At 39.6% G+C, this 22,260-nt stretch overlaps 1 protein-coding gene across 6 annotated transcripts in view; it reads left to right on the top strand.

Moving 5' to 3' along the window:
- Positions 1–792: 792 nt before the first annotated feature.
- Positions 793–22,260, top strand: part of UNC80 (unc-80 homolog, NALCN channel complex subunit) — a 246,135-nt gene continuing 224,667 nt past the window's right edge. For all 6 annotated transcript variants that reach the window (XM_007187842.2, XM_057551653.1, XM_057551656.1 and 3 more), the window contains exons 1-5: positions 793–915; positions 1,900–1,948; positions 4,621–4,777; positions 5,717–6,018; positions 21,795–21,918. In XM_007187842.2, the coding sequence (XP_007187904.1) occupies positions 824–915; positions 1,900–1,948; positions 4,621–4,777; positions 5,717–6,018; positions 21,795–21,918 (724 nt within the window). In that variant the 5' untranslated portion in view covers positions 793–823. The remainder of the gene's footprint in view (positions 916–1,899; positions 1,949–4,620; positions 4,778–5,716; positions 6,019–21,794; positions 21,919–22,260) is intronic.

A 22,260-nucleotide genomic window follows, 5' to 3' on the forward strand; every position in this document is an offset into this window, starting at 1 on the left:
TTCTTTCTCAAGTTGTAATTAACTGATACCCACAACTGGTTAGTTTGACAATATTTCTGCTTTGTCAAAACAAGCATGGTTACTTTCTTGTGGTTACCCTTTTACAGTAAATTCTCACGTCAGAGAACTTTCAAGCTTTCTGTTTTGCCAAACTTGCTTCCTTCCTGGTTTACACTTCTAATAATTTTCATGTGCTCCTTCTGCTGAATCCCGAGGGTGGACTCCTGACCTCCTTGCTAGAGGTGCGAAGGATGCCAGGGTTAGTGACTGCTCTGCGGTTCCCCAAAGCTCCTCCTCCCCAGAACGTGACAGTTCTTCAGATGCCAAGGTTGGGAAGCAGGACAGGGGACACTCCTGGGGTGCAGCTCCGAGGGGAGGAAGCCGAATTCTGGGGGCTAAAGAGGACACGCAGGACACCTGCGTGCGATGCGGAGCTTGGACTCTTTTGGCCATCCCACGGCTGCTCAACCTGACCCCTGCTCTTGTCTCCCGCCGGTCTGTCCGGCGCGGGCCGCTGTCCACAGTGGGAGGTGCTGAAAGCAAGGAGAGGGCGCGGGGGCGGCGAGGCGGACGGCTTCTCCGAGCGCCCCCGTCCTCGCTCCTCGGTTCCTCCAGCCCTCCCCTCCTCCCGCAGCCATGTTCCACGCGCGGGGAGGGGCTGGGGAAGGGGAGAGGGACGGGGGATCAGGGCGGAGGGAGGCTGCTCTGCCTCAGGGAAGGAGGGGATGAGAGTTGGGGAGAGCAGCGGGAGGAGGCGGCGGCGGCGGCGGCTAGCGAGGAGCCAGCGCTGGGTCCTGCAGTAGAACTCCCAGGAGCCACCATCATGGTGAAGAGGAAGAGCTCCGAGGGCCAAGAGCAAGACAGCGGCCGCGGCATCCCCTTGCCCATCCAGACCTTCCTGTGGCGGCAAACCAGGTGAGGGGCGCAGAGGGCGCACCGTGGGCCGCCCCGGGCTGGGAGCGCTCCTGGGGCCGCCTGGGTCGTCGTCGCCGCTGCTGCCGCTGCTGCCGAGGCCGCGCCACAGCCTGCAGCTCCCTCTCTGGGGCTGGAAATCAAGCCTTCTGCACCCGCTTAAAAACACGCATTTAAAAAATATTTCAGTGAAGTTTGACGACCAGCAGGTTGGCAGCTGTAGAATAAATATATACATTATTTAGGGGGTGAGAGGGCAGAGAGCCTAGTGAGAGGGGGCGGGGAATTAGGGAAGATAATTATGACTGGCTGTGCTCCTGTGTCCAATCCCCCCTCCATCTCCTGCTGTAATTCCAGCCCGGTGACCTGTTGTTTTTCCAGCTCCTGTTTGTTGAATATCTGCTATGCCCACTTGTTAACCATTTTTGCTCAGGTTCAGCTAGTGTAATCTTCCTGGTTAAAGCCTCTGAGAAGAATCATTTTTGATAAAAAAAATTTTTTTCTTGGAAAAACCTGAAACCTATTTCCATAAACAGGAAACAAGGTTTCCATCATCATCATCATCATCATCATCATCATTATTATTATTATTATTATTATTATTATTTTAGAGATTTATCAGATAAGAAATTAGATTCTGAAAATCATATGCCACAAGCTGTGTTCAGTTTTCAGTTTTTGAAATGACGGTACACATGAGTAATGCAACGCTTCTGACCATTGGTGATTTAGAATCCGATTAGGTAAAAAGTCTTCAGAATAAGACTGGATACAGAAAACGTAGAAATCCACAGCTTTTTCACGTATGTAATTACACATATAAAAGCAAATGTCGTCAGCTGTTTAATACCTGCTCATTAACAAGCCATAGGGAGGCGTGAAATTTGTTTCATAGCGCTATGTCTTATTCGTTGAAAATATGTCATAAGGATGCTCTAATAATAATTTTACTTGTGTTTAAAACAATTATTTCTATTAATTTTTCAGTGCATTTTTGAGGCCTAAACTGGGGAAGCAATATGAAGCCTCTTGTGTGGTATGTGATATTCACCATTTAATGACTATTTGCATATACTGTGTGGTAATTTGAAAGAAAGAATTTAAATTGTACTGACTGTATATATTAATTCACTCAGCAAATATTATTGAGCACCTACTATGTGCCAGGCGCTGTTCTAGATGATGAGATAGAGCAATAATCAAAACAAATATAGAGTTTGCATTCTACTGGGAGGGGGATAGGCCACTCATAAATGAGTAAAATACATAGCCAGTCAGATGGTGATATGCGCTATGGAGAAAAATTAAGCAAGAAAGGACATTAAGGAGCACTAGGGTGGAGGTTTCATGTTAGAAGTAGTGGATAGATAAGGTTTGCCTGCTAATGTGACCCCTGGACAAAGATTTGAAGGAAGGGAGGGAGAAATAGCTGAGGGCAGAGCAGAGGGACAGCAAGTCTAAAGACCCTAAGTGGGGAGGGGTAGAGCAGTAGAAGAGAGTGTGGGAAGATAACAGAACAAGGACAAGTATAATAAGTCAAATCGTTAATCAACAAGATCAAAACTGTTATATAGTGGAAGCTCATAAAATGAGAGCCTATGACCTACTCAAAGTAATATGCAATTCTGAACTTTTATGTCTTCCATTTTTTGTGCAAGTCTGAAATGGACGATATGAAATAATTATGAAAATAATGCTATTAATATTTATGCAAAATACAGTGCCCGTGTCCTGAGATTCTAAGGGAATCCCATGCCTTACAAATTGTCTTTTTACCAATTGAGAAGAAGACACAAAAACGTGAAGCAAAATTAAAATGGGATTTTCAAAGGCTTCATTAAAAATTGGAGCTCACATAAAGGTCTTTACATTGCATATATTATAACCTAAAAGTGGAAACCTACCCATTTGGATATTGCCATGATATTTGCAAATGACCTTCTAGTAAGGAGCTCTGAAACGTGTTAGGGCCACACACTATTATGGAAGCCAATTGGAAAATTAAACACCTCTCCCCATACACACACATACGTGCACAGCACACACTCAAATAAGAATTTTTTTTGTTGCATTTCCTGCCCTTCAAAATTGTCACAGATATTTTTTAAAATCTAACTAACTTTTTAATAAGGACCTTTTAATGGAATTTGTTGTACTTAGCTCAAGTTAAAGTAACTTGACACCTGAAATCTCTGAGCCTTCCTCAAATCATGCTTACCGTTATACCAGCTTAAAATAACCCTGACTTTTCTCTGTTCTTGGCAAAGATACGTCCGACATTTTAATGTTGTCACACAATATCAAGTAAGTCCCATTCATACATACAGATAGATAGAGAGTGATGTAAGTATAGAAAACAATTTCCAGGTTTTAAAATTACAAAAAGTTATATTAGTAACATTTAAGAAGAAAATGGCATTAAGTATCTAAAGCTTCCTGAGATTATGAAATATATTATAACTCATCCTCTGAAAGTATATTCATCAAGACTGTATAAATTCTTTATAATCTTTTAATGTCTAACATACTCACCCTTTACTTAATGAATACTTAGATACCCGACGGCTGAGGAATTTAAAAGTATTTGCATCTGCCTTTATCTGGTTTCTTTAAGAAAACCCCAAAGACTACATCTCTGATTGCACTCCTTGCCAAACCTCAGCATGCCTTTCATTATGAAGGTGAATGTATTTTCTTGAGTCAAAGGTAAATAGCCTTCTTTAGAGAATCTCTGTATTAAGCCATATTTTTTCTCAGATATCCTAATAATTCCAATAATACAGCTTGAGCACTTGGGACTGGTATCATGACCACTCGGGGAGAGCACAGTTCTCTAGACCATTTGGGACATCAAGTAGCAAGCAGGTTCTGTTCATACAAGTCAAATGTTTATTAAATTTAGTGTGATATTTGGTAGCTGCAGTTTCCCCAACACCTTATAGTGATATCCTCCTCCACCTTCAAAGAGAAAAAAGCAACTCAGTAGGTCAACTTGTTCTGGGGCTTGGGGGTGGGGTGCTTCACTTGCTGAAAGTATCCCTGGCCAGGATAGAAGATTTAATAAACCACCAAAGCAGAAATGGCTTATTTCCCTCCTCCCTCCCTCCTTTCTTCTTTCCCTCCTTTTCTCTCTTTATTCAACAGTTAGATGAACAATCTTTATGGTTCTAGGCATTATGTAAGGAGTGTCCTGTGCCAGATCATTGCTAGGGACATGGAATAACTCAGAGACCCCAAAATCAGATCTCTTGAAAGAGTTTGCTCTTATTTAGCACTTGTTGCCCATTCACATAAATTCTGTCCCTCAAGACACTTTCACAGAAGACATTTCACCTTGGTCTGCAGTTGTGATAGCTCCTTTCAATGACCCAACATCATTTTATAAAATATTATGTCCAAAACCTTTATACAGCTAAATGTGTATTGTACTCTTTTTGACGGGAGCTTATTTTGGTGGAAATAAAAATCATTTAATAATTCAAGCCATATAATTTGGATCAAAAACGTGAAAATGGGTAGATAATAGGAAATTATCACTGACTCATTTCATGTCAACATATACAATGAAATGCAATGTGAGGGCACTCTAAAGAATTTGGTCTAGTGATATGTGTCTTTTTGGATATACAGTACCGTGTTGTCTATTTTTTCACCCATCAGAATCTCTAATTTCTTATTTTACTTTTTTTTTTTTTTTGGTATCTACAGTCCTTTGAACGAGTGTTGGTAGAAAACAAGCTGCATGGCCTCTCTCCGGCCCTCTCTGAAGCCATCCAGAGCATTTCCAGATGGGAACTGGTACAAGCTGCTTTGCCTCATGTCCTTCACTGTACTGCAACCCTGCTGTCAAACAGAAACAAGCTAGGTTGGTGCTCCTACATTCCTTCTTCATGACATACCATTGTCCTCACTCATGGTAACTCATAATAACACTCACAGTAACAACCTGTATAACTGACTATTTTTCCAGGCACTGGGCACACATTCTCATTTAATTCTGACAAAATCTCCCTCCCATTGGTGTCATTGTTATCTCCATTTTACCAATGAGGGAACTAGCTCTCTTTCTTTTAGCTTTTTAATTTTACAAGAATATGTGAATGTTTTCTCCTTTTAAACATTAGAGTGTTATAGAGAAGCTAAAGACTCTCTCTCACCTGTTCAAGATGAGTTCTAATCAGAGTTGTCCCTTTGTCCTCCCAACGCCTAAAGCGACCACCTTCATGAATTCGTCATATTCCCCTCCAGATCTTTTCCCAACTTTGTGGTATTATGTGTATGTGTGCATTGCATGCACATACATATTATTTTTCTTGTTTAGATTATTTTGCAGATTACTTTTCCCACATGGCATTATGTCCTAGCCATCTGCCCCAAGATCTTCTCCAACCAGTTCCTTCCCCTCATTTGGGTCTCTGCTCAAATGTTACCTCTATAGAGGGGCCTTTCCTAATCACACTGTCTAAAACGGAGTAGTTGTTATCCTCAAAGCCCATACTCTTAACTACTATGCTGCTTATTTGGAAATATATGTGGGTATCTGACTGAAGAGATGTGATGCATGCAGTTTCTTTCCCTGTGTCAGCATATCATTCTGCAGAGATTGCAGCCAGTTAGAAAGTCCCAAAGCAAGAGTGATGAACCCTTTCAGCAGTGGCTGTAAGTGGTGTAGAGAAATGCTAGTGTCTCCCAGGAAATCAAGCCACAGAACAAAGCAAGGATGTTCTTCCCACACCCAAGGTTGACATCCGTTGTTCTGGTCACAGAGTTTGCCTTAACCTAGCTGTGTTGTTGTCCCATGCAGGCCACCAGGATAAACTGGGTGTCGCTGAGACAAAGCTCCTTCATACCCTGCACTGGATGCTCCTGGAGGCCCCCCAGGACTGCAACAGCGAGCGTTTTGGGGGCACAGACCGAGGCTCCAGCTGGGGTGGCAGCAGCAGTGCTTTCATCCACCAGGTGGAAAACCAGGGTTCTCCAGGGCAGCCTTGCCAAAACAACTCCAATGATGAAGAAGAAAACAACCGACGGAAGATCTTCCAGAACTCCATGGCTACTGTGGAGCTCTTTGTGTTTCTGTTTGCTCCTCTGGTACACAGGATCAAGGTAAGCAGAAAGCTGGTGAGGGCTAAGGGGAACTAGAAGTCAGATGAGGGTTTGCTTCAAATGATATTTCTGTATTTGGCATCCATGTCTTTGTATGATCTTATAGCAAGCCAAGACATGGAGAGCTTTGTTTCTATACTAAACTATTGAACGTTATTTCAAAACCACAATTGTCCTACTTAAAAGTCTTCAGTGGTTCTCCATCTGCCCCAAGATAATACCCAATATATTAAACATGGCACATAGAGTCAACTGTGATCTGGGGCTTAAATCCTGTCTTAACTGATGAACTGCCAATCCCTACTGGCCACCTCATGAGCCAGTTCTGGGAGCCCTGTGAACCACTGCCTGAATATGCCCTTGCTGTTTGCTCTGCCCTCCTTTCCCTCCTCTGTTCCTTTCAGGGTTCTTCAGACTTCAACTTTAGTCTCATCATTTCCATGGAGCTTTTCCTCTGACCTTCCCCATGTAGGTTTAGTCACCATCTCCTTTGTATTTCTATAGCATGTTGTAGCTGCTTCTATTATAAGGCAAGATCTGGAACAGAAGTTTTTATTGTGGACTTTTTGATATTTTGGTATACAATCTAAGAATTGCTTTTCAAAATATTTTTAAATGCATAAAGTACAAAACATAGTATTACATGGAAACAAATTGTATTAAAATACAATTATATACATGTACCCCTTGTATCTGAAAGAGACAATATTATTTTAAATCATAGTGCTACCACTTTCTAGCTGTGCGATCTTGTTGATATTATTTAACCTCTTGGATCCTCCATTGCATAAAACTGTGGATATTCAAACACAGGGTGAATATATATGAAGACATAATACATGGAAAGTACGCAGAAAAAAAAAATCAAGTACATGGAAAGAACTATTTGTTACTTCTGTGAATGAATAAGTTACAATATTCCATCTAAGTGCTCTGACAAGAGATAAGAAGGAATTAATATGCTTAACTGTCCTTTAATAGAATATTAGGATCTTAATCTGATTGACTCTGTTCCATGGCTGGTAGGACTAGAATTGAAACTACCTGTAAATCCCCAAAATGCTTCATATGCACTGGCCACATTGTCTATCAAAATTATCAAAAGATATTAAATGTTGTTAAATTGCTGCTTTAAAAGCATTACACTTTCTATTTTTAAAAGTCTTTGATAAAGGTTACACTTAATGGAAAGCATTACTTTAACTGAGACGGTCCCCCTGACCTGTGGGATCTGCAGGATCTGGCTCCTGCCCCGCTACCTGGCCTCATCTCCCTCCATCTCACTGGCCTCTCTCTTGTTCACTAAGTTGCAGGCTTCCCAGAGGCTTATCCTCAAACTCAACACATTTGTTTTTGCTTTCAGGCCTTTGCACTTGTTTTTCCTTCTGTTTGAAACATTTACTGCCACCTTCCACCCTAGATTTTCACATGGCCATGTTCTTTTCATCAATTTACTCACAACTCAAATGTTACCAACTCAAAGTATTTCCCTGGTTACTTTAGTGCCACTAGGACATGACTCTACATTTTTTGTTGTTTCCTTCTTAGCACCTATCAGTACCTGAAATTATTTTATGCGTTTATTTACATGTTTGTTGCCCATCACCCCCACCAGAACAGAGGTTCTGGAGCAAAGGGACACTGCCTGTCCAGGTCACAACTCTATCTGGTAGTGTCTAGAATAGTGTCTGGCATATATGAGGCAATCAATAAATATGTAATGACTGTCACTAAATAAACCCAAGTTATTATCAGAAGCTGATCCAGATGCTAAAAGTAGCAATTATACATAGGTACGTAGTCCCCAAAACAGAAAGGGCAAGAAAGAAAGCTCCTTAAAAAAAAAAAAAAAAAGATAGCCTATAACATGTCTATTTGTAGAGAGAGATCCTCTGGATTAAAAAATGTGGAAGTATAGGAGTGGCTGGAATGGCTATAAGTTTATTTGAAAACATGCTGAGAGTCCAAGATTTGGAAACAGATAGGCCTGTGTTAGAATCCAGTGCTTGCTGCTTCCTATTCTATGTAGGAAAGACATCGTGCAATTAACTTCTTTAAGCTTCAGTTTTCTCAAGTATAAATTGAACATAAGAATAATTTTATGGAGCATTGTGAGGATTAAACAAATTAAAGTGCTCAACCTGACACACAAAAAGGCATTAACAAATGGTAGTTTTTAGTGTTGGCATTTTATTGCTATTGACATTATGAATTATTAGTAGAAGGGGAGCCAGATCTTCCTTCAGGGGAGACCAAACAGATAGTGAGGAAAGCTGGCTCAATGTCCCCAAGTTTTACCTATGGCCTGGGATTGGAGTATTTATAAGGAAGTAAAACAATGCCTATGAAACACTGCACAGTGATTAATACATAGTATTGTACTGTAAAAATTACTGTTGGCTATTATTACTAGCATTATTGTTTTATCATTTTATTATTGCTATGAAAGAAATATTGTTCTAGATGCCATAGGGAACAAAAAGTATTAATGAGTCAATAAATTTCCCCACAAGGCTTTTTTCATCTGAGCGAGGGCTTTACTTTTATCAGTGTAGTGAGGAATGTACAATCCCTTGATCAGGGTTTCTCAATCTTGGCACCATTGGCATTTGGGGCCAGATAATTCTTTGTCCTGTGCTTTGGAGGATATTTACTGACATCTCTGGCTTCTAGATGCCACTAGATGCCAGTAGTACCTCCTTCCTCCGAATTGTTACAGCCACAAATGATTCTAGACACTGCCAGATGTCCTTAAGGGGTGGGGAGGGGTGAGAATTGCCCCTGATTGAGATCCACTGACCTAGATCTTTTATTTGCCTGCTAGTTATCAGGCCCTACCTTCCTTATCCGTACTGTACCCATGTCAACTGCTCTCACCAGCACCTTTAATGGCCTTTTCTCCCTATTCTTCCTTTGCATTTGTCCTTCAGAACTCCAGCCCCAGATCAAGACCGAAAGCCACCTTTTCTATCCCAGCCCCAGAGATCTGCATGCTCCTAGGGGAAAACCAGACAACAGTCCAGCCTGTTGTTTCTACAAATTGTGGTCTCAAGCTCCGTGTGCTGCCCCACTTGTCAGTCCTTGTCTTGACTCCCTCGAGTCCCCACTCTGTGCTCACATAGACAATGTTTTACGTTGAGGCTCTTATAGGACATAGTACTGCAGGAGGCATGAAGGGCTGAAATCCAGTCTAGGTATGAGCCTGTGCCTCCACTTCCACACCTCCTCAATCCCTTCCACTTGCTTCTGCTTTCCTCTATTAGGTAACAAAAGTTTTCACAAATCATTTCTAATTTTTACAAACACCCACAGGAAGGTGGATATCTTTGTCTTCATTTTACCAAAGAGGAAACTCAGGTTCAGAGAGGTAACAATCAAGCTCATTAAGTAACCAAGGTGGGATTCAAACCCAATTCCATCTGACTTTCTACAAAACTATACTGTTTCTTTTGTTTCTGTGCTGGAACTCTTCTCATCAAGGTCATGAACAACCTTGAGCTGTTGAACCTAATCTTTATTTTGCTGTCTTCATTTCACTAAACTTTAGCTGCATTTGAACTTACAATCCTTTCTTCTTGAAGTTTTTTATCCCTTTGGTGGCACCACACTCTGCTAGTTCTCCTTGCATCCCTGGCTATTTCTGCTCTATCTCCTTTGAGAGCTCATCTTCTTTGCCTGCCCCTCTAACATTGTGGTTCTCCAGAGATGCAACCTAGACCCTTTGCACTTCTCACCTTGTCTTCTCTTTGGAGACCTCCTCTCCTGCTTCATTTACCATGTGTGTCCTAATAGGCTGAGGTCACCTAATTTTATATGTCTAAAGTAGTCTCCTTTCCTAACCTCTAGACCAACTTGTCAACTAGCTTCTCCAGATAGATAATCTAAGGGCATTTCAGATTTCCCCTGGAATGAGCCATTGTCCTGATGTTCTGTATTTCAGGTGATGGACCCATTCACATAAACTCAAAACCTAGGTGCTTCTTTTGATTACTCCTTCATCCTTACCTACACATTCCACTAATCACAGAGTTCTACTCATTTTGTCTCTTAAATATTTCTCAAATTTACCTAATTTTCTTCAACCCTATTATCCTCCTTAACCCAAGATTTCATCATCCATTGCTTGGGCCTCTTACTTGGGCCACTTTCTAACTGGATTTACACGTCTCCTGGCTTGTCTCATAAAATCCAACCTCAACACCAAAGTGATCTCTCTAAAATGCAGATCTGAACATATCACCAACATACTTAAAATAACTTGTTGATTTCTCATTATACAGAGGATGAAACTAGCTCCCCAGTGTGATAACTGGGGCCTCCATGACCTGTGTTGCTACCTCTCCTGCCTATGAGCTCCAAATGCTTGGAGTCTCCCTAAGAACATAACATACTTTTTTCCAGGCCTATTTCATGCTTGTCATGTCACCTGGAATACCCTCCTACCCTACCCTTCTGCCTAGAAAATTCTTGCACATCATTTATGACTTCATTCAAGATCTATCCTCCCTCCTTCTCTATCTCTATAATATATTAGACATATTTTTATTATTTTTTTTAGCTTATTATTATCATTATCTCTTTATCTGTCCATCTCTTCTACTAGATTCCAGATGGTTTGAGAATAGGAATTATCATTGTATCTTGGGTAGCTAATGTAGTGTCTGTGTTTTGTAGGCATTTAATTGATATTTATTGAATGAATTAGTTTACTAATTAGCAAATAATCTAAGTGACTCATCCTTTTGTAAGACAGTGTATAATTCAATGCATTTTTATGCTTTTACTTTATAACTAGCTCAAATATTTTACATGAAATCAATAATCTGAAAATTCTGTCAAATATATTATTAATTTTAGACCAAATTTAATTTTTTAATGATGAACATTTGTTACAACTAAGGAATCTACTTTAAGTGTGCTGCCAACATTTTCTTGATTTGATCCTAATCACTTATTCCTTCAATAAATATTTATTGAGTACCTACTACATGCTAGGCACTGTTCAGAGTGCTGGAGAAACAGCAGGGGATAAAACAAAATCCAAGCCCTCAAGGAGATTTTTATAAAATTCGTATGTCTGAAGTAAACAACTTTAAAACAGAATTTAAAATAATAGTTGTTTAAGTAGATGTCTCTAAGCTACTAGTAAACACATTTAGAATTGCTTCATGTCATCATGGAAACAGGCTTTCATTGCAAGCAGCATTGTGGAAATGTTGATTCTTTGAATTTTTACACCTTCTGGTTTTTCTCAGAACCTTTCTAGACCACCCACCCCACAGCTGTTTGAATGATAGAGTACCTTCTCCAACTACAGAGTTTCTGTTCATGTATGCATGTGTGTATATATCACACTGGGTGACCCATGAAAGGGGATTCTATAAGAGGAATTAGTGACCCAGAGTTTATACATTCAGCCAACTTAAGAGGACTTACAAAGGAGCATATCAACATAAGAACTGGCCATCCGTTCTGCAGGTGTTCAGGTCTAAAGAATGATCAGATTTATTTGGTGTTATTTGGAGACTGTAACGTGCTCAATTAATCAACAATTATGTATTGATGTTCAAGGAAAAATGCACAGAAGGAGATCTCAACTTGTCTTCAAGAAATAAACAGTCTAGTTGGGGGTATATCAAACAAAACAAAATGATAACAGTAACTGTCACTGAGTGGATAGAGCAGAGGTTAAAAGCCAGGATGTCAGTTTAAGAGAACCCACTTCCTGCTGCAATGTCCATTGGAGTTTTATTTGTGCCAGGATTACTTAGAAGAAATGTGGAAAAGGACCAATCTCTGAAACTAAGAAATTGTCAAAACCAGATCAATTGTGATTTAGCATTCTTCATTTCTGGAGACAAATCTGATATACTTTGCACATGGTTAATTCTCTGATTGCTGGATCTAATACCACACATGATACCATGCAGACTTCCCCATGTCCATTTCAAGGGAAGGGGGTTGCTTTCCCCTTAACTTTGGATCTGTCTATCTAGTTGTTTACTCAGTATATCTAGTTGAATGTCTAACAGGCCTCTCAAACTTAACATGTCTAAAACTAGGCTCCTGATATCCCCAAACCTGTTCCTGCTTCGTCTTGCCCATCTTTATCAGCGACAAAGCCAAAAAATCTTTGACATCTCTTTTTCCTACACTCTACCTCTAGTCAATTAACAAATTCTATAAACTGTATCTTCAAAATGTATCCAGAATCTACAGCTTCTCATTTTGCCCTCTACTAATACCCTAGTCTAATGATCTTTCACCTAGTTGATAATAATAGCTCCCTAGTCCGTCCCCTCCCTTGCCCTTTCTCAAACTATTCTCAATAGTCTGAGTGATCCTCAAAACATACATCGAGTCATGTCATTCCACTGTTCAAAACCCTCCAGTGACTTCTCATGTTACTCAGTAATTGAAGTCCTTACTATGACGTATCAGGCCCTATATTATTTGGAATTCAAAAACGTCTCCAATCTTATTTTTTTCTACTCTTCTGTCATTCGCTTGACTCCAGGTCTGCAGTCTCTTGGCTGTTTCTTGGCACACAAGATATACTTAGGACCTTTGCACTTGCTGATCCCTTTTCACAAAATGCTTTTTCTGGAAATATCTACATGGCAGCTCCTTCATTTCATTCAGATCCTTATTCAAAAGTCACCTGCACAAGAAGGCCTTCCCTGGCCTTCCTGTCTAAAACATCAGCACCTTGTCTGACACTTCCCTTTCCCTGCTTTACTTCTCCTTTGCACTGGAGAGCAGGGATTTTTTTTTTTTTTTTTTTTTTTTTCCACACACACACACTGTATTTTATTTTTACAAGAGATAGATAGACTGACACCAAGCATTGTACATGGATGACCACAACAAAAGCAACAATGATTGCAATTACCAAACATGAAACACACTTATACTATGTCATAACATTGACATTCAGTCCAGTAATCCTCCACTGTAACAGCTCCTTTACTTTGCAGTGAAAATTGATTTGTATATTCTTTTCCTCTGAGTCCTTGTGGGATTTTTTTTTTTTTTAATTCAGACAGAAAGTCACAAAAATTATACTCATCCTCATCAGTTCACTCAGTCCCATGTAATTAATTTCTTTTTTTTCATCTTGATCTTTTGTTAGCACTTTTATGAGTTCATCAGTTTTTCATTAGAGTTCTGAAAATGCTTATTCATTCAGTTCAGCAGTACAGTCAGTTACCAGAAACCTGTACTTGTCAGAGTCTTTTCCATGAATTTCTTGAAGATGAAACTCTTTTATAGGAACATATTTGCAAAATCATCAGAGTACACCCAGAACTGTCTGTAAATGACAAAAGACTTAAAAATGACCATGGTTAAAGATTTGATGAAAGTTCATAATAATGCAGTTGACAAGAAAATTAGTTATTTCTGAGATATACATTTTAAAGTAATAACTAGGATTATTACTTATAACATTATACCAGAACATATAAGATTTTTAGACGTTTCCTGTAATGTCTGAAACATTTATATTAACATATTTCCATACATATTTCCATACAAATACAAATATAAGATTTTTAGAAATTTCATGTAATGTCTGAAACATTTATATTAACATATTTCCATACATATTTCCATACAAATACAAATATAAGATTTTTAGAAATTTCATGTAATGTCTGAAACATTTATATTAACATATTTCCATACATATTTCCATACAAATACAAATATAAGATTTTTAGAAATTTCATGTAATGTCTGAAACATTTATATTAACATATTTCCATACATATTTCCATACAAATACAAATATAAGATTTTTAGAAATTTCATGTACTGTCTGAAACATTTATATTAACATATTTCCATACATATTTCCATACAAATACAAATATAAGATTTTTAGAAATTTCATGTAATGTCTGAAACATTTATATTAACATATTTCCATACAAATAACCCAATGAAAGTTTAGTATTAGTTGTTTTGTTTGTTTTTTTATACTGCAGGTTCTTATTAGGCATCAGTTTTATACATATCCGTGTATACATGTCAATCCCAATCGCCCAATTCAGCACATCACCATCCCCACCTCATCGCAGTTTTCCCCCCTTGGTGTCCATATGTCCATTCTCTACATCTGTGTCTCAACTTCTGCCCTGCAAACTGGCTCATCTGTACCATTTTTCTACGTTCCACATACATGCATTAACATACGATATTTGTTTTTTTCTTTCTGACTTACTTCACTCTGTATGACAGTCTCTAGATCCATCCACTTCTCAACAAATGACTCAATTTCGTTCCTTTTTATGGCTGAATAATATTCCATCGTATATATGTACCACAACTTCTTTATCCATTCGTCTGTTGATGGGCATTTAGGTTGCTTCCATGACCTGGCTATTGTAAATAGTGCTGCAATGAACATTCGGGTGCACGTGTCTTTTTGATTTACGGTTTTCTCTGGGTATATGCCCAGTAGTGGGATTGCTGGGTCATATGGTAATTCTATTTTTAGTTTTTTAAGGAACCTCCATATTGTTCTCCATAGTGGCTGTATCAATTTACATTCCCACCAACAGTGCAAGAGGGTTCCCTTTTCTCCACACCCTCTCCAGCATTTGTTGTTTGTAGATTTTCTGATGATGCCCATTCTAACAGGAGTGAGGTGATACCTCATTGTAGTTTTGATTTGCATTTCTCTAATAATTAGTGATGTTGAGCATCTTTTCATGTGCTTCGTGGCCGTCTGTATGTCTTCTTTGGAGAAATGTCTATTTAGGTCTTCTGCCCATTTTTGGATTGGGGTGTTTGTTTCTTTGATATTGAGCTGAATGAGCTGTTTATATATTTTGGAGATTAATCCTTTGTCCGTTGATTCATTTGCAAATATTTTCTCCCATTCTGAGGGTTGTCTTTTCGTCTTGTTTATGGTTTCCTTTGCTGTGCAAAAGCTTTGAAGTTTCATTAGGTCCCACTTGTTTATTTTTGTTTTTATTTCCATTACTCTAGGAGGTGGATCGAAAAAGATCTTGCTGTGATTTATGTCAAAGAGTGTTCTTCCTATGTTTTCCTCTAAGAGTTTTATAGTGTCCAGTCTTATATTTAGGTCTCTAATCCATTTTGAGTTTATTTTTGTGTATGGTGTTAGGGAGTATTCTAATTTCATTCTTTTACATGTGGCTGTCCAGTTTTCCCAGCACCACTTATTGAAGAGACTGTCTTTTCTCCATTGTATATCTTTGCCTCCTTTGTCATAGATTAGTTGACCATAGGTGCGTGGGTTAATCTCTGGGCTTTCTATCTTGTTCCATTGATCTATGTTTCTGTTTTTGTGCCAGTACCATATTGTCTTGATTACTGTAGCTTTGTAGTATAGTCTGAAGTCAGGGAGTCTGATTCCTCCAGCTCCATTTTTTTGCCTCAAGACTGCTTTGGCTATTCGGGGTCTTTTGTGTCTCCATACAAATTTTAAGATGATTTGTTCTAGCTCCGTAAAAAATGCCCTTGGTAATTTGATAGGGATTGCATTGAATCTGTAGATTGCTTTGGGTAGTATACTCATTTTCACAATGTTGATTCTTCCAATCCAAGAACATGGTATATCTCTCCATCTGTTGGTATCATCTTTAATTTCTTTCATCAGTGTCTTATAGTTTTCTGCATACAGGTCTTTTGTCTCCCTAGGTAGGTTTATTCCTAGGTATTTTATTCTTTTTGTTGCAATGGTAAATGGGAGTGTTTCCATAATTTCTCTTTCAGATTTTTCATCATTAGTGTATAGGAATGCAAGAGATTTCTGTGCATTAATTTTGTAACCTGCAACTTTACCATATTCATTAATTAGCTCTAGCAGTTTTCTGGTGGCAGTTTTAGGATTCTCTATGTATAGTATCATGTCATCCGCAAACAGTGACAGTTTTACTTCTTCTTTTCCAATTTGTATTCCTTTTATTTCTTTTTCTTCTCTGATTGCCGTGGCTAGGACTTCCAGAACTATGTTGAATAATAGTGGTGAGAGTGGACATCCTTGTCTCGTTCCTGATCTTAGAGGAAATGCTTTCAGTTTTTCACCATTGAGAATGATGTTTGCTGTGGGTTTGTCATATATGGCCTTTATTATGTTGAGGTAGGTTCCCTCTATGCCCACTTTCTGGAGAGTTTTTATCATAAATGGGTGTTGAATTTTGTCAAAAGCTTTTTCTGCATCTATTGAGATGATCATATGGTTTTTATTCTTCAATTTGTTCATATGGTGTATCACATTGATTGATTTGCGTATATTGAAGAATCCTTGCATCCCTGGGATAAATCCCACTTGATCGTGGTGTATGATCCTTTTAATGTGTTGTTGGATTCTGTTTGCTAGTATTTTGTTGAGGATTTTTGCATCTATATTCATCAGTGATATTGGTCTGTAATTTTCTTTTTTTGTAGTGTCTTTGTCTGGTTTTGGTATCAGGGTGATGGTGGCCTCATAGAATGAGTTTGGGAGAGTTCCTTCCTCTGCAATTTTTTGGAAGAGTTTGAGAAGGATGGGTGTTAGCTCTTCTCTAAATGTTTGATAGAATTCACCTGTGAAGCCATCTGGTCCTGGACTTTTGTTTGTTGGAAGATTTTTAATCACAGTTTCAATTTCATTACTTGTGATTGGTCTGTTGATATTTTCTGTTTCTTCCTGGTTCAGTCTTGGAAGGTTATACCTTTCTAAGAATTTGTCCATTTCTTCCAGGTTGTCCATTTTATTGGCATAAAGTTGCTTGTAGTAGTCTCTTAGGATGTTTTGTATTTCTGCGGTGTCTGTTGTAAGTTCTCCTTTTTCATTTCTGATTTTATTGATTTGAGTCCTCTCCCTCTTTTTCTTGATGAGTCTGGCTAATGGCTTATCAATTTTGTTTATCTTCTCAAAGAACCAACTTTTAGTTTTATTGATCTTTGCTATTGTTTTCTTTGTTTCTATTTCATTTATTTCTGCTCTGATCTTTATGATTTCTTTCCTTCTGCTAACTTTGGGTTTTGTTTGTTCTTCTTTCTCTAGTTTCTTTAGGTGTAAAGTTAGATTGTTTACTTGAGATTTTTCTTGTTTCTTTAGGTAGGCTTGTATAGCTATAAACTTCCCTCTTAGAACCGCTTTTGCTGCATCCCATAGGTTTTGGGTCGTCGTGTTTTCATTGTCATTTGTCTCTAGGTATGTTTTTATTTCCTGTTTGATTTCTTCAGTGATCTCTTGGTTATTTAGTAACGTATTGTTTAGCCTCCATGTGTTTGTCTTTTTTACGTTTTTTTCCCTGTAATTCATTTCTAATCTCATAGCGTTGTGGTCAGAAAAGATGCTTGATATGATTTCAATTTTCTTAAATTTACTGAGGCTTGATTTGTGACCCAAGATGTGATCTATCCTGGAGAATGTTCCGTGTGCACTTGAGAAGAACGTGTAATCTGCCGTTTTTGGATGGAATGTCCTATATATATCAATTAAATCTATCTGGTCTATTGTGTCATTTAAAGCTTCTGTTTCCTTATTTATTTTCATTTTGGATGATCTGTCCATTGGTGTAAGTGAGGTGTTAAAGTCCCCCACTATTATTGTGTTACTGTCGATTTCCTCTTTTATAGCTGTTAGCAGTTGCCTTATGTATTGAGGTGCTCCTATGTTGGGTGCATATATATTTATAATTGTTATATCTTCTTCTTGGATTGATCCCTGGATCATTATGTAGTGTCCTTCCTTGTCTCTTGTAACATTCTTTATTTTAAAGTCTATTTTATCTGATATGAGTATAGCTACTCCAGCTTTCTTTTGATTTCCATTTGCATGGAATATCTTTTTCCATCCCCTCACTTTCAGTCTGTATGTGTCCCTAGGTCTGAAGTGGGTCTCTTGTAGACAGCATATATATGGGTCTTGTTTTTGTATCCATTCAGCCAGTCTATGTCTTTTGGTTGGGGCATTTAATCCATTCACGTTTAAGGTAATTATCGATATGTATGTTCCTATGACCATTTTCTTAATTGTTTTGGGTTTGTTTTTGTAGGTCCTTTTCTTCTCTTGTGTTTCCCACTTAGAGAAGTTCCTTTAGCATTTGTTGTAGAGCTGGTTTGGTGGTGCTGAATTCTCTTAGCTTTTGCTTGTCTGTAAAGCTTTTGATTTCTCCATCAAATCTAAATGAGATCCTTGCTGGGTAGAGTAATCTTGGTTGTAGGTTCTTCCCTTTCATCACTTTAAGTATTTCATGCCACTCCCTTCTGGCTTGCAGAGTTTCTGCTGAGAAATCAGCTGTTAACCTTATGGGGGTTCCCTTGTATGTTATTTGTCGTTTTTCCCTTGCTGCTTTCAATAATTTTTCTTTGTCTTTAATTTTTGCCACTTTGATTACTATGTGTCTTGGCGTGTTTCTCCTTGGGTTTATTCTGTATGGGACTCTCTGCGCTTCCTGGACTTGGGTGGCTATTTCCTTTCCCATGTTAGGGAAGTTTTCGACTATAATCTCTTCAAATATTTTCTCTGGTCCTTTCTCTCTCTCTTCTCCTTCTGGGACCCCTATAATGCGAATGTTGTTGCGTTTAATGTTGTCCCAGAGGTCTCTTAGGCTGTCTTCATTTCTTTTTATTCTTTTTTCTTTAGTCTGTTCCGCAGCAGTGAATTCCACCATTCTGTCTTCCAGGTCACTTATCCGTTCTTCTGCCTCAGTTATTCTGCTATTGATTCCTTCTAGTGTAGTTTTCATTTCAGTTATTGTATTGGTCATCTCTGTTTGTTTGTTCTTTAATTCTTCTAGGTCTTTGTTAATCATTTCTTGCATCTTCTCAATCTTTGCCTCCATTCTTATTCCGAGGTCCTGGATCATCTTCACTATCATTATTCTGAATTCTTTTTCTGGAAGGTTGCCTATCTCCACTTCATTTAGTTGTTTTTCTGGGGTTTTTTCTTGTTCCTTCATCTGGTACATAGCCCTCTGCCTTTTCATCTTCTCTGTCTTTCTGTAACTGTGGTTTTTGGTCCACAGGCTGCAGGATTGTAGTTTTTCTTGCTTCTGTTGTCTGCCCTCTGGTGGTTGAGGCTATCTAAGAGGCTTGATGGGAGGCTCTGGTGGTGGGTAGAGCTGACTGTTGCTGTGGCGGTCAGAGCTCAGTAAAACCTTAATCCACTTGACTGTTGATGGGTGGGGCTGGGTTCCCTCCCTGTTGCTGTGGCGATCAGAGCCCAGTAAAACCTTAATCCACTTGACTGTTGATGGGTGGGGCTGGGTTCCCTCCCTGTTGGTTGTTTTGCCTGAGGCAACCCAACACTGGAGCCTACCCGTGCTCTTTGGTGGGGTTAATGGCAGACTCTGGGAGGGCTCACGCCAAGGAGAACTTCCCAGGACCTCTGCTGCCAGTGTCCTTATCCCCACGGTGAAACAGAGCCACCACTCGCCTCTGCAGGAGACCCCCCAACACCAGCAGGTACGTCTGGTTCAGTCTCCCCCAGGGTCACTGCTCCTTCCCCTGGGTCCCGATGCACACATTACTTTGTGTGTGCCCTCCAAGAGTGGGGTCTCTGTTTCCCCCAGTCCTGTCACAGTCCTGCAATCAATTCCCACTAGACTTCAAAGTCTGATTCTCTAGGAATTCCTCCTCCCTTTGCCGGACCCCCAGGTTGGGAAGCCTGAGGTGGGGCTCAGAACCTTCACTCCAGTGGGTGGACTTCTGTGGTATAAGTGTTCGCCAGTCTGTGAGTCACCCACCCAGCAGTTATGGGATTTGATTTTACTCTGATTGCGCCCCTCCTACCGTCTCACTGTGGCTTCTCCTCTGTCCTTGGACGTGGGGTGTCCTCCTTGGTGAAGTCCAGGGTCTTCCTGTCAATGATTGTCCAGCAGCCAGTTGTGATTCTGGTGCTCTCGCAAGAGGGAGTGAGAGCACGTCCTTCTACTCCGCCATCTTGGTTAATCTCCCCAGAGCAGGGATTTTTGTATGCTTTATTCACTATTGTATCCCAGAACCTAGAATAGGACCAGGTACACAGTAGGTGGTCTATAAATATTTGTAGAATTAAAGTGGCATGAATTTGACCAAATGCTTTTCCAATACTGACACTAGATGCTTTTCCATCATGGGTACTGCTGTGGTGCCAGGATCTTGGCCTATAGCTTACGGAAGAGTCCCCTCTTTACCAACGTGGAGATTTATTCAGGGATTTCATCGAGCCTTTCCAGTTGAAGCTTCCTTTGAGCTACATTGATTCACCATTTGCAGAATCAATTTTTTTCCTTTTTTTCAATTTCTTTCTAGCTCTCATCCTTCTAGATCAGTGATTTTCGACCATAGCTACACATGAGAGTCACCAGGGCCAACTCAAGAAAACCTCACAGCGATTCTAATTTAATTGGTCTGGTTAGGAGAGGAAGCGGGGCCTGGGCCTCCTAGGTTTTAAAATCTCCTCAGGTGATTATAATATACAAGCCAGGTTGCAAATCACCACCCTGTGAATTCCTGGTCTCAGTTATGTTCATTAATCTGCAATCACTCTCTCTGCGTCCATCTCTACGTTGTTTTGAGAGGCCGAGTTGTTGAAAATGTAACCTCAGAATGTCATACATTTGTACTTATACAATTGCATTTTAAACATCTCAGCCACTCAAAATGATGTAATGATGAAGCAGAGAATGTACTCCCTGGAAGAGACCTTCAGTTGTAGATAACCGAATGAGTATGGGTTGTAAAGTAAGTACAATTCAGCAAGTACCTATCATGCACCCAATTCCTAATGCTGTATTTAGCATTGTGATGATGACAGGGGCTGTGGCTACATCGCTGCCCTCAGGGAATTAAAGATTGTTGAGGGGGCTTCCCTGGTGGCGCAGTGGTTGAGAGTCTGCCTGCCAATGCAGGGGACACAGGTTCGAGCCCTGGTCTGGGAGGATCCCACATGCCGCGGAGCAACTAGGCCTGTGAGCCACAATTACTGAGCCTGTGTGCTCCGCAACAGGAGAGGCCGCGATAGTGAGAGGCCCGCGCATCGCGATGAAGAGTGGCCCCCACTTGCCACGACTAGAGAAAGCCCTCGCACAGAAACGAAGACCCAACACAGCCATAAATAAATAAATAAATAAATAAATAAATAAATAAATAAATAAATAAATAAATTAAAAAAAAAGATTGTTGAGAAGGCAACAATATAAAATAACATACTAAGAAGGGTCTAACTATATGTTCCTGATTCCATGAAATGCAAGAACAAGAGATGGACTGGAGAAGAGAAAGTCAAAATAGCATCTGAGGATATTGCCTTATGAGGGAAAAAGAAGGACAGTTAAATCATTAAGAGGAATAATAACAATAACCACAAGTAAAGAGATCTGCCAAGACCCTTGAAATAAAAAGGCCTCAATCACTGCTAACAGAAAACAATAATTGTGTGTTTCATGCTCTGCCCAAAGCTGCATCTTAATTAATGATTCATTTTGCCTAAAGCAGACCACCGTGATTTCTATCATAATTATGATGATAATTTAAGGCTATTGGTTTACCCTAGAAATACTCATCAGAGTGATGAGGGAATGTCCTGAAGATCAGCCTACTTTGAAAATAATCGTGTGAATGATGTTCTTTTTTTATACAATTTTAGAAGGTTACTTTCCATTTATAGTTATTACAAAATATTGGCTATATTCCCCATGTCGTACAATACATCCTTGAGCCTATCTTACACCCAATAGTTTGTGCCACAAACTATTGGGTGAATGATGTTAACCGTTGCATTGACTGGTCCCTTCAGCCAGTTCTTGGATATAGATCTTCTCTTCTCCCAGGAATCTGACCTCACGTTCCGACTGGCGAGTGGGCTTGTTATATGGCAGCCCATGTGGGAGCACAGACAGCCCGAAGTCTCTGGCTTCACAGCACTGGTGAAGCCCATCAGGAACATCATTACAGGTTTGTGACTCAGACACCCAGTGGGACAGTGTCAGCATACATAGGAGTGAGGGCGATGGGATGATTTGCTCTTAAGAAACCAAGAGGAGGAAAACATCTTCGGGGAGTTATCTAGGTGTCCCAGGTACAGGGCTCATTTGCATGATGAGAAACTCTAAACCAGGAGCACATGCTGTTGAGTTGTATGACTTTGGGTAAGTCATTTAAACTTCCTGTGCCTGTGTTTCCTCATCTGTAAAATAAGGGTCAAAACACAGTATTACAAATACTTACAGGGTTGTTATGAGGAATAAATGAGTTAATATATGTAACATTACTTAGAAGAATGCCAGGCACATAGTA

This window comes from Balaenoptera acutorostrata, chromosome 8, assembly GCF_949987535.1.
Source record: "Balaenoptera acutorostrata chromosome 8, mBalAcu1.1, whole genome shotgun sequence".
Taxonomy (NCBI): Eukaryota; Metazoa; Chordata; class Mammalia; order Artiodactyla; family Balaenopteridae; genus Balaenoptera; species Balaenoptera acutorostrata.